Source organism: Lates calcarifer, linkage group LG6, assembly GCF_001640805.2.
Source record: "Lates calcarifer isolate ASB-BC8 linkage group LG6, TLL_Latcal_v3, whole genome shotgun sequence".
NCBI classification, from domain to species: domain Eukaryota; kingdom Metazoa; phylum Chordata; class Actinopteri; family Centropomidae; genus Lates; species Lates calcarifer.
Window position 1 is genome coordinate 316,713 of NC_066838.1, and position 17,637 is coordinate 334,349.

Consider the following 17,637-nt stretch of genomic DNA (forward strand, 5'->3'; position numbering starts at 1 on the left):
TTGATGGTCTACCAGTCGCCCACAGGGTCTTGTCCCTGGCTCATACCCTGTTGAGCCGAGAAGAAGAGAGAGAAAGAAGAAAAAAGAGAGAAAATGGTAGCATAAACATTAAGTTAGGTTTGTATTTGTATTTTGTATTTTCTACCGGGACATATTCTGTAGTTTTAATCGTCGTCTCTACCAGCTCTTTGTGTGCCTGTCAATCTCCTGTCACTCCCCCTCAATCTATCAGCATTTGAAAAATCACCACAGGCAGCAGTATGACTGATGTAAAGTTACTGCAAAAAAAGAAGGGGAACATACTACTGTTTGCTCTGTGAGAATTGTTATATGGTCCATTTTTTGGTGGAATTAATACATTTTGGATTTGTATATTTTTATTCTTATCCTTGGATTAGTAAACAGAGCAGTTGATATTTCAATGATATTTTAAATGGTAATGCTCCATCACATGTTTTACATGTATATAGTGAATCCTGGACTGAAGCTTGACTTTCAAAATTGTATCGCAAGTCAAAACGCAATCGCAATATCTGTCAGAGAAATCGCAATTAGATTTCTCCCCAAAATCGTTTAGCCCTACCTTCAATATTGCTCTCTGTTAGGAATTTAGCTTTTTTTTTAACCCAAAATCTAGGGTCTTATAGAAAATCAACAGGCATGCAGTACAGGTTTTTAATGGTGCACTTACACCAATCAGCCATAATATTACCATACTGAAAACATGTTTGTGTTCCATTCTACAAAGTTGGGTGAGGCTAGGAATAGTACTTCCCAGGCAAGGCATCTTTGAGAATATAAAAATGAGATGTGGTCAGTGGTCTTTAGTGGTCCGAGCACCTTTCCTCTAGTGTCCCCCTTAGGCCAAGTATTTATTTTTTGTGACTACTGGAAACACTTCAAGCACAGCCAAATCAGTATAACAATGACAGTTGTGGTTATGGTTAGGAATACTGTTGTCCACAATGTGTAAAATTGTTTTTGGTTTTACCAAAAAGCATTAGAAACAACAGAGGACAAAGTTGAGGATAAAAGGAGGGGACGTAGGATCGGTAATATGATTTAAAATGCATAAATGCAGCCAAATCAAAATATCCTAATGCAATTGGCAACTACAATTTGCTGTAAACATTTCTGGTGGCTCTTACTTGTCTCTAGCACCTCCCTCAGGGTAAAAGCTCAAATTGCAAGTACAAGGGTGAGAAGGATCACTTATCATCTGACAGCTTTTATTAGTGTGAATGCTGAGTCAGCATTACTATTAGAGGAACTATTGTTCCTCTGTTTTTCTTCTTCCATATGTTTTTCGGTTGTTAACTAGTCCCACATATTTTTGTGCTACAGAAACCATTCAACTTCAAAACAGTTCTTTTCTGCCATTTATAACTTTTTAAATATTCAGCTTTTTCTGCAAATGATTTCTTCAAATGAATGGAGAGAATGTTCAACTACTCTAAAACTTCAGCCTCTTTGAGGTTGGCATACTTTGTGCTAGAGACTTTGTTTCAGATTTAAACAGGTGCCAATAATTTCAGTTATTATACTTAAATTCAGCTTTTTGATATTGTGTACAGTTTTTCCATAATCACAGGATATGTTAAATGCTCATTTCTGAAATTTAGAATGAGTGTGTATTAGAGATGGTTAGAGTGAGAGGAGCCCTCAACTCCTCCATAGACCTTAGCGTTAAGTGCCTCTCCCAGTCCTGAAAAAGAACACAAACCAACCACAAACACAAAGCAGTCACGTTTCACATTGTCTACTCAAATGACACATATGTCTTCAATAAAGTCTCCTGGCACTGGTAGTCACTAGGTTTCACCGACAGAGTTACGGTTTTTGACTCAATAGCAGAAGTTCCAGAGGTGTGGCAATCTCACTCACGACCAGTTTACTGCAGCTGCTTGTACACAAATGATGGACATGAAGTCATTAACACCTTCTCTGCTCTCTGTGCTATTTACACATACACATGCAGGCACGCACGCATGCATGCTTAAACGCGCAACTGAGACCTATACATTAACACATGGGTCATTCTAATTGGTGGATTACCCTTACACAGATTTTTATCTTTAAGCTGTTTCTACCTCACCTCCTCACTCATACATACACAATTTTAACCGTGGTGCTGATCATCTGTCTGACATTAATACAAAGAATTTCCTCTTTCACAGTGTTTTAAGGCATTGTATTCCAACTTACAGCTTTGGCTGTGTATTATTTGCCTTTATGTTGATTCTAAAACATGTTTGTGTTCTCTGCTTATTATACTTATTATTATACTATTAGTATTACTATTTATACTTAAAATATATATAAATGCATTTTCTAGTCTTTAAATTCATATTATACTCAACTAGTTTCTCCTTTTCTGCATCTGGGGCTTTCCTGCAATTTTACTAGCTATATTTGCAATTTTCTGTAATTAGAGTTTGTTTTCAGTTCTTCAGATTTCCATACTATTTTGAAGAATAAAATGCTGCCACAGTTGTGGCTGGCAGGGCTTTAGATGTTTAGTTTAAAATTCTAAATTTCTTAAGATGTTTTAAGGTCTCTGTGTATGTCTTTTTTCCCATTCATGCCATTTTGTTTTAAATTCTCAGCAGAGTTTTCAGCTTGTCCTGTGTGTATATGTGTCTTTGTCTCTTACCATCTCCTTTGCCAGCACACTGGATTTAGTAACTGGTTTTTGCTTTTCATCAACTGCAATTGTAAGCTATAAAACTGTGGCTTGTCTATTAGAGTATCAAAAATGTGTGGATGATACAGTTCAGGAAGCGTGGAACTTCATTAAATAAATCTTAAATCTTAAAAGCATGATACTGTCACATCTTATCTTGCTTCTGCCAGATATCTTGTATGCTACAATAACTAAATGTAAATGTAATATGGTCATTATAGCTGCCATAGAAGTCAGTGTATTGAAATTGTTGTTGTAATTTCCCTCATATTAGATATAACACACAAATGCATCCCTCTCACAGCATTTCTTTAAATGTATTCCTGTGTCAGGCTAGCGAGGGTCTGGATTTTGCAGATACCTTTGGTCGGGGTGTCATCATCACTGGCCTTCCTTTCCCTCCAAAGATGGACCCTCGAGTCATCCTGAAGATGCAGTTCTTGGATGAGATGAGCCGGAACAAAGCTCCTGGGCTAAAGGTGAGGGAAAGTGCTCACTGAGTTATACTGAGAAGGCTTGATGATTTTTAGTGGTGCAGTCTTATCATGGTTGTTGTTATATTTCTGTGTGTGTGTGTGTGTGTGTGTGTGTGTGTGTGTGTGTGTGTGTGTGCCTGTGCATATGCATGTGTGTGTGTGGACAGTACCTGTCTGGGCAGGAGTGGTACAAACAGCAGGCTTTCAGAGCTGTGAACCAGGCCATCGGTAGAGTCATTCGTCATAAGCAGGACTATGGAGCCATCTTCCTATGTGATCAGAGGTCAGACATGGAGCTTTCAGTCATGAATAACAACTCATATCCATTTTTATTTTGAGACAATGCATATAGAACTTTGGGCCTCATGCAAGAACTACTGATACAAGCATGCTCAACCTTAAGTTGCATAGTTACATACAAATGTCATATAAGAGAAGCAGAGCTGAAACAACACATGATTGATTAGCCTGTCGACAGAAAATAATTTTAATAAAACACTCTAATCCAACTCAAAAAGGTTTCGTTAAAACCCATATGAGCCATTGTTTGCTCCAAAAATGTCCAGTCCAGTCTATCAAATGCTTTCTCAGCATCTAAGCTGAGAAGCATTGATGGAGTCTTTCTGCCAGAAGCAATAGATTGTAGATTTAGAGCTCATCTGACATTACTGGTGCCCTGCCGTCCGGTTATGAACCCCGTTTGATCAGAGTTAATTAATTTCCGGATGTGTTTTTGTATTCTATTTGCCAAGATAGAGGTCAGGATTTTTAAATCCTGGCAAAGCAGACTTATCGGCCGATAACCCGTACATTGAGTGGGGTCCTTTCCATCTTTGTGTATAACTGTGATAATTGCCTCTGACCAGGTTTTTGGGGGGTCCCTTTCATCCAGTGCATAATTATATACCCGACATAAAATTGAGGCTAGTTCGTGAACAAAAACTTTATAATATTCCGAGTATCCGTCGACACCCGGGGATTTACTGTTCTTTAATTTACTAATACTATCTAACTTTTTCTAGTTCCTGTCAGTAATCGTGCTGCAGCATTTTGGATCAACTGCATTGTCTTTAGAGACTTGCTGGGGCAGCCTGATAATAATGAATTACAATAGTCCAGGTGTGCAGGTGAAAGAAGGCAGTCCTAGAAGTTTGTTTTATGTAGGAGCTAAAGGACATATCCTGATCAAAGATAACTCCAAGATTCTTTACAGTGGTTAGGGCAATACCATCTAATGTAACTACGTCACTGGAAAATGTATTTCTGAGTTGTTCGGGGCCAAGTACGATAACTTTGGTTTTGTTTGAGTTCAGTGGTAGAAAGTTGCTGGTCATCCAAGTCTAAATGTCCCTAAGGCATACCTGAAGTTTGGCTAACTGAGTTTTGTTAGGTTTCATTGATAAATATAGTTGTGAATCATCAGCATAACAATTGAAGTTTATTGAGTGATTCCTGATAATGTTGCCCGGGGGAAGCATATACAGGGTGAATAAAATTGGTCCAAGCACTGACCTTTGTGGAACTCCATGTCTAACTTTTGTGTACATGAAGGAATTGTCGTTATCATGTACGAACTAAAGCTTAAACCAGTTTAGTGCGGTTCCTTTAATGCCAATAAAATGCTCTTTACAGTCTCTGTAAAATGATGTGATGGTCAATCGTATCAAAAGCAGCACTGAGATCTAACAAGACAAGTGCAGAGACAAGCCCGTTGTCTGATCCAGTGTTTTCAAGTGCACTACTGACATTATATGGTGAGCCCTGGTGTTCAAGAGCTGCATTGGTGAAGCTATTCAGACTGCTAAAGCCAGAGTCACTCCATCATTACTAGTATTGAAAGTAAAGTTAGTAAGTAAACAAGGCCAGCAAAATAGCTGTTAGCCACAAAACCTTTGCTGGCCTTTGTTAGTGAATCCAGTTTGGATGTAGGTCTTCCTTTCTAAATTATTTCTCTTTTGTAGGCGCTTTGAAAAAGGCGTTTTCAGTAGACTGGCAACAAAAGCGGCTGCCATTTTCTTTTCGCTCATCTTCACGTTCATATGTAGGAAATTCATGACAATAGTTTGTGGGTAGCACTGGGCACATCGCTGGGCCCAGAGGGTGTGCTGGCATTGAAAATCAAAATTTCATTGGCTGATGATTCTGTCACTAATGCTTGTAATAAATCAGATTTGTGGAGTTTCAGCAAAAGGCTGAAATTCCACTTCAACCTCAACAAAACTAACTTGTGGATGTTACATGAACTGATACCCAAGAAAGACATTTTACACACACTTAATTTTATTGTTTACCTTCTCTGCTGGCCCTGACTGCTTGAGTCATCACTCTTAGTAACCAGAATGCAATTGCACATATCTTGAATTATAATTCTGACCAGTGAAATTGTAATTAGGAATTGTCAAAATGCATTTCTAGATGTCTAAATTTTAATTAATTCAACATTAAATGTTAGGAGGGCATGCTGTATCACTCTGTGTAGGAGGCCCCTTATGCTCCCACAAGGGTGTAGATTTAACAGCAGACAATGGCATTTATTTTATTATGTGTAGACCATGAATGTACAAAGTGAGCAGGATACAGTGCCCCCATTCAGGCTTGCTGTTAATTTGTCTCTGTGGCCACTTGTGGTATTGCAACAAACAAATCCCTTGCAGCCCAAAAAGCTTTTTCCCCATAGACCATGATTATAAGGACACATCTGTACACTGTTGGCAGGAAACCTGAAAGTCAATGTTTTCAGTAACCCAAAAAACTGATTTTATTAACAACATGGCCTGTCTAAGTTTGTTTTATGTGGGAGCTAAAGGACATATCCTGATCAAAAATAACTCCAAGATTTTTTACAGTGGAGCTGGAGGCCAGGGAAATGGCGTTCTGAGGTGTTTGGGGCTAAGTACAATAACTTTGGTTTTGTCTGAGTTCAGTAGTAGAAAATTGGTGGTCATCCAAACCTTAATGTCCCTAAGGCATGCCTGAAGTGTAGCTAACTGATTGGTTTCATTAGGCTTCATTGACAAATATAGTTGTGTATCATCTTCATAACAATGGAAGTTTATGGAATGATTCCTGATAATGTTGCCCAAGGTAGGCATATACAAGGTGAATAGAATTAATCCAAGCACTGACCCTTGTGGAACTCCATGTCTAACTTTTATGTAAATTGAGGAATTGTCATGAACATGTACAAACTGAAGCCTATCAGATAGATAGGACTTTAGTGTGTTTAGTGTGGTTCCTTTAATACCAATAAAATGCTCCAGTCAAGACAAGTACAGAGACAAGCCCGTTGTCTGATGCGATTAGTCCGTGCCGTCTCTGTGCTACAATCTGATGATGTAATCTAAATCCTCACTGAAAGTCCTCAAATAAACTATTGTCCTGTAGAAAGTTGCATAACTATTTTGCAACTGCTTTCTCCAGGATCTTAGAAAGAAAGGGGAGGTTGGCTATAGGCATATAGTTAGCTAATATATCTGGATCAAGAGTAGGCTTTTTCAAAATAGGTTTGACTACAGCTACTATAAAAGATTGTGGCACTTAGCCTGTTAGTAAGGACAGATTAATTGTATCGAGTACAGAGTTGCTAATTAAGGGTAAAGCTTACCTTAAGCAGCCTAGCTGGGATGGGATCTAAAAGACAGGTTGAAGGTTTGCATGAAATAGTTGAAGTGAGCTGGTGGAGGTCGATGGGAAAGAAACAGTCTAGATTGGGTTTTACAGCTGTTTCTAGGGGTCCTGTGTTTTGACTTAACTCAAAGCTGGTTGAGGGCTGGAGGTAGTGAATTGTCTCTAATCGTTAAAATGTTATCATTAAAGAAGCTCATGAAATCATCACTGCTGAGAATTATAGGAATACATGGATCAATAGAGCTGTGACTTCCTGTCAGCCTGGCTACAGTGCTGAAAAGAAGCCTGGGGTTGTTTTTATTTTCCTCTGTTAATGATGAGCAATAGGCAGCTCTGGCATTACAGAGGGCCTTCTTATACATTTTAAGACTGCCTTGCCAGGCTAAGCAGGATTCCTCCAGTTTGGTGGTACGCCATATTCTTTCAAGTTTCCGTGCTGGGCAGTAGAGTCTAAAGTTGTACGCAGTGAGCGTGCTGTCTATAAGAAGATCAAGTTGCAAGGGAATAAAGCTAATGTAGGAGTCTTCTGTTAAATTGTGATAAGACGATGAAATTAGGGCAGATGGAATCACCTCCTTGAATTTAGCTACCGCATTACCGCAAGTTTTCTAGTAAGGGTATTTTTGCCTGTTGAAATGAAGTCCAGCAATAGGAATTCAAAATTACAAAAAACAGTGGTCTGATAAGAGGGGATTCTGTGGGAGGACTATTAGATGTTCAGTATCAACACCATAGGCCAAAACAAGGTCAAGGTTATGATTCAAACAGTGAGGGGGTTTATTTACACATTGAGAGAAGCCAATACAGTCCAATAATGAGGTAAATGCTGAACTAAGACATTGTTGTCATTGTTGACATCCACATGAATGTTTAAGTCCCTTACTATAATGACTTTATATGTTCCAAGTACTAAACTCGATAGGAATTCAAAGAATTCAGATACCAGAATTGGCTTTATAATTTTCCACTTTGGGTGTGACAAGAACAAGGCTTTCAAATGAATTATAATTGAGTTTAGGTTTCTGAAATCTGAACTCAAATCATTAACCAGTACAGCTTTTGATGAGAGAGATCTGATATTTAGTAATCCATATTTAACCATTTTATTTTGCTGTACATTTTGATTGGCTGTGTTGATTTTTATGAGATTATTGTGGCTAATTCCTCTTCTGCTAGCCTTTTGATTTTATTAATTTAAGTGGTCGGGGGGCAGACACAGTCTCTATGGGGTATCGGGTGGGTGACTGCTCTAATTTAGGCACAGAGAAGCATGTAGGACTGCAACTCTGGATTGTAGGTGTTTTGGCTTCCAAATAAACTCTGTCAGATTTCTAGATATTGAGAGCTGCTCCATCCAAAGTGGGATGAATGCTGTCTCTCCTAATCAGGCCAGGTCTCCTCCAGAAACTTTTCCAATTATCTACAAAGCCCACATCGTTTTCTGGACACCACCTCAACAGCCAGGGATTGAGTCTGGACTGGTCAGATTTTGCAGGGGACCAGAGAAAACTATGGTGTCCGACATTGTCTTTGCAAAGTTACACACCGATTCCACATTAACTTTAATGACCTCTGACTGGCGTAGTCGGGTGTCATTAGTCCGGAGTGAATTACGATTTTACCACATTTATGATTATCCTTAGTCAGCAACTTTAAATATGATTTTATGTCGCTCACTCACTGTGGCCCCAGGAATACATTTAACTACAGTCACCGGTGTGGCTATCTTCACGTGTCACAAAAAGGAGTCGCCAATCACCAGAGTTGGCTTTTCAGCAGGTTTGTCGCTAAGTGGGTAGTATCTGTTTGTAGTGTGAACTGGATGGTGATCATCAGTGGGCTTTTGCTTACAACTACACCTGTCCTTACGAACAGTCACCCAGCCATTCTAATTTCCCAGTTGCGCGGGAGCTACTGGGGGAAGGCTAACAGGAGCGACACTAGGCTGGTCTGCACCTTAATAAAGGGATACAAGGAGACATTTACAAGCAAAATGATTTACTTTATTTGAATACAAAAAGTACACAAGATTTTTAATTATTTCTGATTCAGCTGTATTTTTTTTAATAATTATGTAATTATACTTTAAACCGCTCTAAACTGTATGACAGTTTTATAATATAGCTACTGTATATACACACACACCCTACTGACCCTAACTGAGAGGGCCTTGAATACAATCTAGCTAGCTAGCTAGCTGTGTGTTAACTTTTTCTGTGTGTAGAAAAGGTGGTGTCTAGAGGGCCCTTTTTGCTGATGAGTGGATTACAAATTTTTTTCAGTGGACAACACAGGCTTAGCGCCGTGACCATGTGATCCTCATTGTTGTTATCAACTTTTTTGTGGAAAAAAATAGCGGAATTTTGTAATACTTTTTATTTGCACACATGCGCCTAAATACATTTTACAGTTCGAACACATCTATTTTTAGCTGCAAATGTGAGTGAAACACTCACACTGCCGAGCCCTGTATCATCTTGCTTTTTTCTGCCTCTTACTTTTTCTCAGTTTAACAGTGCTGTGAGATCTGTGAGATCCTCATCAAAGTAAGTAACTCTGAGAACCATTAATATCTTCAGCTGAATCCTGAACTGAGCTTGGACACCTCAGCTGGGTACTGCAGAAACTCCTCTAGATCAAGGGTTCTCAAACTTTTTGGGGCCAGGGAAATTTTCCAAGGACCCCCTCATAATCCTCACGCCGATTAAAAATATGTTTAATGCCACTTGTACACCTAGATGCTGTAGGATTTTTTTTTTTTCATTATTTTATGAATTATTTTAAACTTTTAAACCCAAATACGTCAGACCTCTTTCACAGAGATGAGAGATGATTTAAATTAAATTTGAATACTTTTAAATGCATGGTCATTTTTATTCAAATTACATTTAGAAAATGTTTGATTCACAGAGGTAAGTGGTAAGAAAGGGGAGCAATATTTGCATGGCCTTATATGATACTTGTGAGAGGGAGGGGCAAAAGTTTGCATGATTAACCTGCAGGAATTGGGCTTTCAGTGTCCTACCATAGGATAATTCCAACAGCTGCTCTTCTGCCTTACCTGTCAGGCCATTTGCTGTTGCAGCTGGTGCAAGGAGATAATAAATATGAGCTGAGATTCGAGGTGGCGTCCCTCACTGTAGACACAGACACATTTTGTTCATCTGTTGCTGTTCTCAATAAAACTAAACTCAAGTGTCACGTTTTCTCAGTTTAGCTGGTTTGGGCTTAGCGACTTTTGTAGAGCCTCAAACCGGTAGTTCATTGACCCTTGCTGGGATGCCAGGAAGGTATCCACCACTGGGCAGCCCCCTGTGCTAACTTGGGATCACTTTCCTTCACCCACACTCTTAGTTCTAGAGAGAGGGAGTAATAGAATTGTTCCAGAATGAGGATGTCTCCAACCTGGTCCTTGGTCCTCTTCTCTGGTTGGATCCACTTGTTGTCTTTAAGTGTATTGTAAAACTCTCTTGGGTTCTCATTGAGGCGGAAGTCAGCCTCCCTGAACTGCTGCTGATAAACCTCCTCATTGAGTTCATATTTGGCAAGGATGGCCTCATTAAGCTGCTTGTAGTCAAATGTGTCTTCTGCTGTCATGGCCACATGTCTCAACATTGCCATTCATACCGTTTTCCAGGGCTGTGCTGTCGACAGATCAGGCGTACATCTAGCTCAAGATGTAAATCCCGGCGCACATCAGTCAACACTGTTGACACCTTTCACACATGTGGCAGACCATGCAACATGCATGTTGGCCATGGGTACAGAGAAGTGGGAGCCACAATGCGGCAGATTATTTACATTATTTACATTCATGAGAGAGCCAAAACCTATACTCCTTCATTTCAGAGCAGAACTTGTTACAGCTACATCATTAGCAAGGTTGTTAGCAGACAAAGAAGAACAGAGCTTTTACATGGACAGGAATACCCAAAGTGTACCAAATCAGGTAAATATCCAAACACATTCCTGAAATCAGTGTTAATGATAACAGCTTTACCTTTTGGTAGGAGACCTTCATCAGTGCATGTAACTCAACTACTTGGGCAGAGCTTGAAGGTGGCAGGGCAGCGCTCCCAAAACTTGGAGAATTATTATAATTTACATACCCTGTGTATGACATTCCATTTTCTCTATAAACAGTGTCAACCGTGAAGGAAACAGGATTAAAGCTGGAGAGAAGACTTTAGGAAAGAAAAGGTCAGGGCAAGGTTTAGATGAGCATGAGATGACATCTATGCAGTTATGGACCCTATGCATGGTCCAGTCTGAAGGAAAAATAAGCAACAGGCTTATAAGAAGAGTGTTGCTGGGTAAGAACAGACAGGTAAATTATATACGAAAACTTTGTTACAGTCAGGATGGGGTGAGTGCAGGTTGATAGCATTCTCATCTCTGCTGCAAGTAATGTTTCACTCCATCATTATCAAAGAAGGAGGCCCATTCATCCATCCATTACCTATGCTGCTTACCCTGTGACGGTTCCAGGGGGCTCACATTCAGGCCTGTGGGAAGTTTAGAATTACTAATAACCTAACCTGCATGTCTTCAGATTGTGTGAGGAAGCCAGAGTACCTGTAGAGAACCGACAGACACAGGGAGAACATGCAAACTCCACACACAAAAGCTTTGGCCAAACTTAGAGCACAGAACCTTCTAACTGTGGGGCGACAGTACAGTGTTGCCCTGGGTCCGTTCATTGCAAATCACAGATACCTACTCTTGGTCAGTTGCACTTGCACTTATTTCAACACTGGGTGTGCATGAATATGTGATTAGTTGATTAGTTGAAACAGTAAGCATAGTAAACATTTTACTTCATAGAGAGGGCTCTGTGTGGAGCAAGCAAAAGACTCGAACAGATGTTGGCAATAAGATGCAGCTAAGTATGGCATTATCTGGGCTGTTAACCAAGCTGCCGCTATCATTAGTTCAGGTTCTTTCTAGATGCTTAGCGCATTTTTTTTCAGGATTTCTTGAGTGTTCATCATTCAGGAGGTTTTTTACAGGGAGTTGAATTGGTAGAAACAATTGGTAGAAACAATTGGTAGAAACAATGAATAAAGCAGTTTCATTTTTAAAATGCATGAATTTTGTGGAATCCGAATACACCATGCCTTCATAGAAGACAGATTGAGAAAAAGTACAATGATGCAGCTACAGCTCTAAAATAATCTGATGGAAGCCAAGAAAGTAGCAATAACAACCAATGCATGGACCACTCTCACGTCAGAATTTTATGTCACTGCTACCTGTCATTACATCGATGGTGGCTGGAACATTTCAAATTCTGTGCTTTAGATTCGCAGTACAGCTGAGAGAGACAAAGTGGAGAGGCAAAGGTAGTGCATGAGTCAATGCCAAAACACAACATGTTAGTAGGTCGGTTTTGGTGGAGGGCACGTCTTAATGATGACATCATCAACTAGTTGACTTAATTGACTTGGTTAATCGACTTCAAAAGGTCAAAGTACATCCCTAATTCCAACATTTAATCCTTTTCCTGTACAATAATGGATGTACCATAGACAGTGTAGGTTTTTAGATTTGGTTGCTGCAAATGAGTTTTTTCTCACCACAAGGAAAGGGATTGCCTTTGTCCCAGGAGGATGCTTTGTCCAAGGTGTGAAGTCTCACTGAGCTTCTCTGCCACTTATCCTTTTGCTCCGCCTGTATAGTGAGATACAGAGGAAAAACATACATGAAGTGACCATCATTTACAAATTCGCACATAGTGACAAACATCTACAAGACCACACAAGGTGACAAACTTATACAAAACCACATGAAGTGCCAAATTTCAACCAAAAGGTAAGCTTAACCTTTCCTGATGTGATCACTCTTGGTCATCACTATAGGTTTTGGTGCTTCCAGAGGACTTTTTATGCGTTGTGTTCGTAAAGTAGTTCAAATTAACTTTGATGTTGTGTTTTTTTTTTTAATGTTCCTAGTTACTTTATCGTTCTTTTATTGTAAATGTTATCTCCTCAACATTTACTTTCCTGTAAAATTTCTCTCTCTCTCTCTCTCTCTCTTTTTTTTTAAACCACGTTTCCAATTTTTTTTGGTTGCAACATTTTTCTTGGTACCAGTTATCATACATGTATTTTATGGGATTGGTCAACTCATTCTCTGCCCCCTCTACTAAACCATTTCCCATGATTTCTCTGTAGAATCCCTCCAAAAAAAGCTTCCTTCACACTTTGTCCATCATTCACTTTCCAACCCCTTTAGTCAACATTCTACTCAGAAGACACAGATCAAGTTAAACAAATGAAATATATTTCTAAGTATTTGGAAGAGCGAGTCATTCCTACTTCTTTCCCTACCAGTCCTGTGTAGGCCTATTTATTACCAGTCCCTCATTTTTATTAATTTTATTTTATTATATGTATTTTTATTTATTTTTCATTTCTTTTCCAGACACTGTCGACTGGTCCGTAAAGGATAACAGGACTCATATATACATGGTCTTGCCTAACAGACTCATAGGACTCATTCACACCTGATCTTCATGAATTAGACTCACAGGACTCATATTTACCCTGCATTTTTTGGTTAGAATCACAGGACTTATATACACCTGGTCTTTCCTAATCAAATCACAGGATTCAACTACCTGTTAATTAAGTATGTCACGATAGTGGAAGCGTTCCTATACATACACAGAGTAACATGCACAGAGAAAATCTAAATGAACAGCAGCATCAGGAAAGGGCTTTGCTTTTAAACATACTGTTGTCAGCAGTGGTTTCAGACATTATTAAATTATGACGTCCTTACCAGACAGTGTATTTTCTTTATCACGAGAAATATTGTCACGTTTTAATATCGCAAGATCTCGTCCCACCCCTAACAGTAAGCAATGTCGCTGGGACTTGAGTGTTAAGGCTGGGGAGGGAGAAAGTTTGTTCAGCCCCATTCAGAAGTGACAGCAGATTATCTGTGAATTTGTCTCCACTGAAAGTTTGTGAAACTAAGTGAAATGGTCACTGCAGAGACGGGTGTTGGCGGTGTTCCTCAGCTCTCAATCAGTGTGGCTAGCTAACAAAACTTATGTTAACTTGCAGTTGACTGGGAAAAGCACTCATGCTAAAGGTGCGCTAATATTTATAACCGTTCCTATATTAGGGGCAGGGTTATGCTGAGTGTTGCTCCAGTGTGTTATCAAGCCACAATTTCCCATTACATCCTGAAAATGAAACTGATGGAAAACTGGTCTTACTACTTTTCACATGTTTTCAGGAACTGTTTTCTAACATTTATAATGTGTTTGCTTTTCACAGACTTTAAGCTGTCTGCCTTGTTTCTGAACCTTTTTTTTGTTTGTTTGTAGTGTTCAAAGTTTGCAATGATGGGTTGTGGTCAGTTGCTGTTGTTTTGGGATTCAATATGTTGCACACGATGGAAAGTGATAGTCTGCGCTGTTTTGGTTGGTAATTTAAGCTGTTGTCATGAATAGCTGGAAGAAACATCATCTGCCCAAGTGCCCTACTCCCCCTGCTCCATGAGAGTGCCCACACAGTGACAACACTCAATAGACATAGTCAGAGAGAGCTGCTCTCAATTCCAGACTCATATCATTGTAGGTGTGCTTACTGGTTTATGTGATCCCTACAGTAGTCCTCCTTCAGCATGTACTTCAGTGCTCGGACAGAACTTGTTCCCTGGTTCTTTGTTCTGGACCAGCTATGGTCTAACAGCTATGCCCACTAGATCCTAGTTCATCTCCATGATATGACTGAACTACAAACAAGACACCCAGATTGCTGGAGATTTTAATGCTGCACCATTCAGAAGACCAACATGGTCCTCTCTACAGTCCCCATCAATCAAGCACATGAGCAGAATAATGCATGCATCAAGACTGATGGAAGTGTGGTAGGTCTTAAAGACAATCCTAGTGTCCTTCTGCTGTGGATGGTAGCTGGCACTGAAATTGCAGCACTGATTGAGGACATTGATGATACGCCAGCTTGTGAGAACAAGATGAGGTGCTCCACCATGACCACTCCTCGTGTGAGGAGTTGAGCTCTGCCAACTCTGTCAGAACTCTATAGTAAATGTCAGTCTGCTGTCGGCATCATTTATTCATTGTTTGTGGAGCTGCCCTTATGTCCAGGATTCTGGATTATAATTGTTCAACAGTTTAATATAATTTTCCAGTGAAATCTACAGCATATGATGATATGTGACCAGCATATGGATCACTAATAAAGCTCCCACTGTCAATCAGTGGAAACAAACTGTGACTAGTATCATTCCATTTGAAGCTTTCTCTACAGCATTGAACACTTTTTAGTTTACCAGACCTGGGATCCATTTCTTGACTACCTGGGTGCCACTGCATCTCGTAGGATGAGGTCAGGGCTTATCGATCTGGCCTGGGAAAAGCAATACCAAACCTTAGTATGAATTATGCTGTCCCTCTTTGAATTCCCTGTCCTTTTTATTTCTTTATTTGTTGCTGTTTTTTTTAATCATATATTTATTCATTTGATTTTATATTCCTCTGTGAGGTTTGTCTATGTTGTGTACTATTGCTAGTCCTATGTTTTACGTTGTCCTTGTCACACCTGCTTTGCAAAAAGTTCAATAAAAATATGTCTGAAAAAAAATGATATGTGGCTTCTCCCACAGGTTCAAGAACTCTGATGCTCGGGCTCAGCTTCCATCGTGGGTTAGGCCTTATGTACGTCTGTATGATGGCTTCGGGAATGTGGTCCGTGACGTCTCTCAGTTCTTCAGGGTTGCACAGAAAATGGTATGTCCTAACACATGCGCAGTTCATAAAAATGCTGTGATTCCTTGACTAACACACTCACTGTCTCAGTGGAATTTCGGTCAGTTGCTTAAAACCACAAAACAAATGCATAGTTTTGGTGTGATTTTAATCAAAAGCAGTAGTTGCATTGAAACAGCCCAGAGAGGGTTGACATGTAGGGTTGGCGACTTTATTCTGTCATTTTTCTCAATTTCCAAAGTGTTCCAGTATGAAAGTCCTACCTAAAGAGTGACTAAGAAATCTTAATTGTGCCAGAGCACAACACATAAAATATAGTTTATCAGAATGAGAATATCGATGCATTTCAAATTTAGAGGCAGCTAGTTTGACCATGGAGAAATTAATGACAGCTGGTTTGAGTGCAGTTTCTGACTTCTGAATGGTTCACCCCACATTTATGACAAGAGGTGTTACAAAAGTCCAGATGCGCAAATTCATCACTTGATTGTGACTGTGATGCATGAGAAAACACAATGCCTTCAATATACTCCCTTTCTGCAATCAACACACTGCTGCAGTCGGGTCTTCCAATGATCAAAGCAGTGCAGTAGGTCTTCTTCAGACAGTTGTCTCAGAACCTCTGTCGTTCTTTTCTTAACTTCTGACACAGACTCAAAACGTGTTCCTTTGAGAACAGATTTGACCTTAGGAAAAAGGAAAAAGTCACACAGTGCTAGATCAGATGAATAGGGAGGGTGATCAAGCACTGTGATTTGTTTTTGGGCCAGAAACTGCTTTACCGAGAGCACAGTGTGAGCTAGCGTGTTGTCTTGATGAAGAATGAAACCATTGTGGTCTCTTCTGACTTTTTCTCTCAGTTTTCCTGTTTGTAATAGTGTTGATTCACTGTTGACCCTTCTGGAACCCACTCCTCCAAAATTATACGCTTAATGTCAAAGAAAACAACCAACATGGCCTTGGACTTGCTTTGTCGTGCTTTCTTCATCCTTGGTGACAATGGTGTTTTCCAATGCATTGACTGCCCTTTTATCTTAGGATCGTACTAGAAAATCCAAGTTTCATTGCATGTAATCACTTCTTCTGAAAAACTGCATAATGGAAGATGACACCAGATTAATTTGTCAGCTTGCTCTGACTTTTGGTGGTTGTTTGAATCTAACAGAGGCCTGTGGTAGAGAAGACGACTGCTGCAGGGAGCTGTGGGACAGTGTGCTTTCCAGACCGTCAATCCTCTGGCTTCACTTCCTCCTCATTCTCCCAAAGCTCTCATACCCAGAAGGCCAAGGTGTTGGATACCCACCTTCCCAGCCTGAAGAGGAGGAGGCTCAGTGAGTATGAATATACAGCAAGGGTTTACATGACTAAAATCCTGAAACATTTCACAGAGGTAAAGTTAGTCCTTCGTGTTTAATTATCTGTTGTCTGGTCTGCAATGAGATGAACATAGTGAAGCCATTGGAATGACCAGCATCTGCACTGAGTATGAGCGTCAAGGGCAGGACAGTCAGAGGAGACCAGCCAATCTGTTGGATGCCCTGGAGCAAGGCGACCATCGCAGTGGAGAGGCTGATGATGCTGTTGGGAAAGAGGAGAAGGTAGCATGTTTTCTGTGAGATACTAGGCTTGTGTCACAAGAGAGGCTTGGAGAGAAAATATTTTGTGGGTCAGGACAATTATTAGTGATATATTGCGCTATGAAACAACAATGGTAAAGTCAATTGTTATTTGTGATTTTTATTTCCAGGACTATATTTTATTTGTTCAATTATGCATTTTTCTTTCAAAGGCAAACTGTTTATCCACACTGTTTCTTCAATATGACAAGAGGATGGATGATGAATTGCGGGGAGCAAAACGTAAAATCAAATTGGTCCAAGAGCAGGTACATGTCACACTAAATATAAATGTGCTGGTTAGATTTTCTGGTTTTTAGATGCTTTATGCCAGCTCTTACCAGCAGCTGCAATCATTGTCTCCTCTGTATCTGTTCAGCCACAGTGAAAATCATGGCTAACCTACATCCTTTTTAGACAAGGGTATATGGATGATGACGTTCATCTGTGTGTCCCACTGCCGTCTAAGTTACTCAGACAAATTATTAGCCA

The 17,637-nt window shown here is 39.8% G+C and overlaps 1 protein-coding gene across 3 annotated transcripts in view; it reads left to right on the forward strand.

Moving 5' to 3' along the window:
- The window catches only part of rtel1 (regulator of telomere elongation helicase 1), an 82,116-nt gene that overhangs the window by 37,998 nt on the left and 26,481 nt on the right, over window positions 1-17,637 (forward strand). For all 3 annotated transcript variants that reach the window (XM_051070997.1, XM_051070998.1, XM_018701513.2), the window contains 6 exons: window positions 3,016-3,162; window positions 3,327-3,442; window positions 15,427-15,550; window positions 16,695-16,860; window positions 16,970-17,127; window positions 17,319-17,414. In XM_051070997.1, coding sequence (XP_050926954.1) covers window positions 3,016-3,162; window positions 3,327-3,442; window positions 15,427-15,550; window positions 16,695-16,860; window positions 16,970-17,127; window positions 17,319-17,414 — 807 coding nt within the window. The remainder of the gene's footprint in view (window positions 1-3,015; window positions 3,163-3,326; window positions 3,443-15,426; window positions 15,551-16,694; window positions 16,861-16,969; window positions 17,128-17,318; window positions 17,415-17,637) is intronic.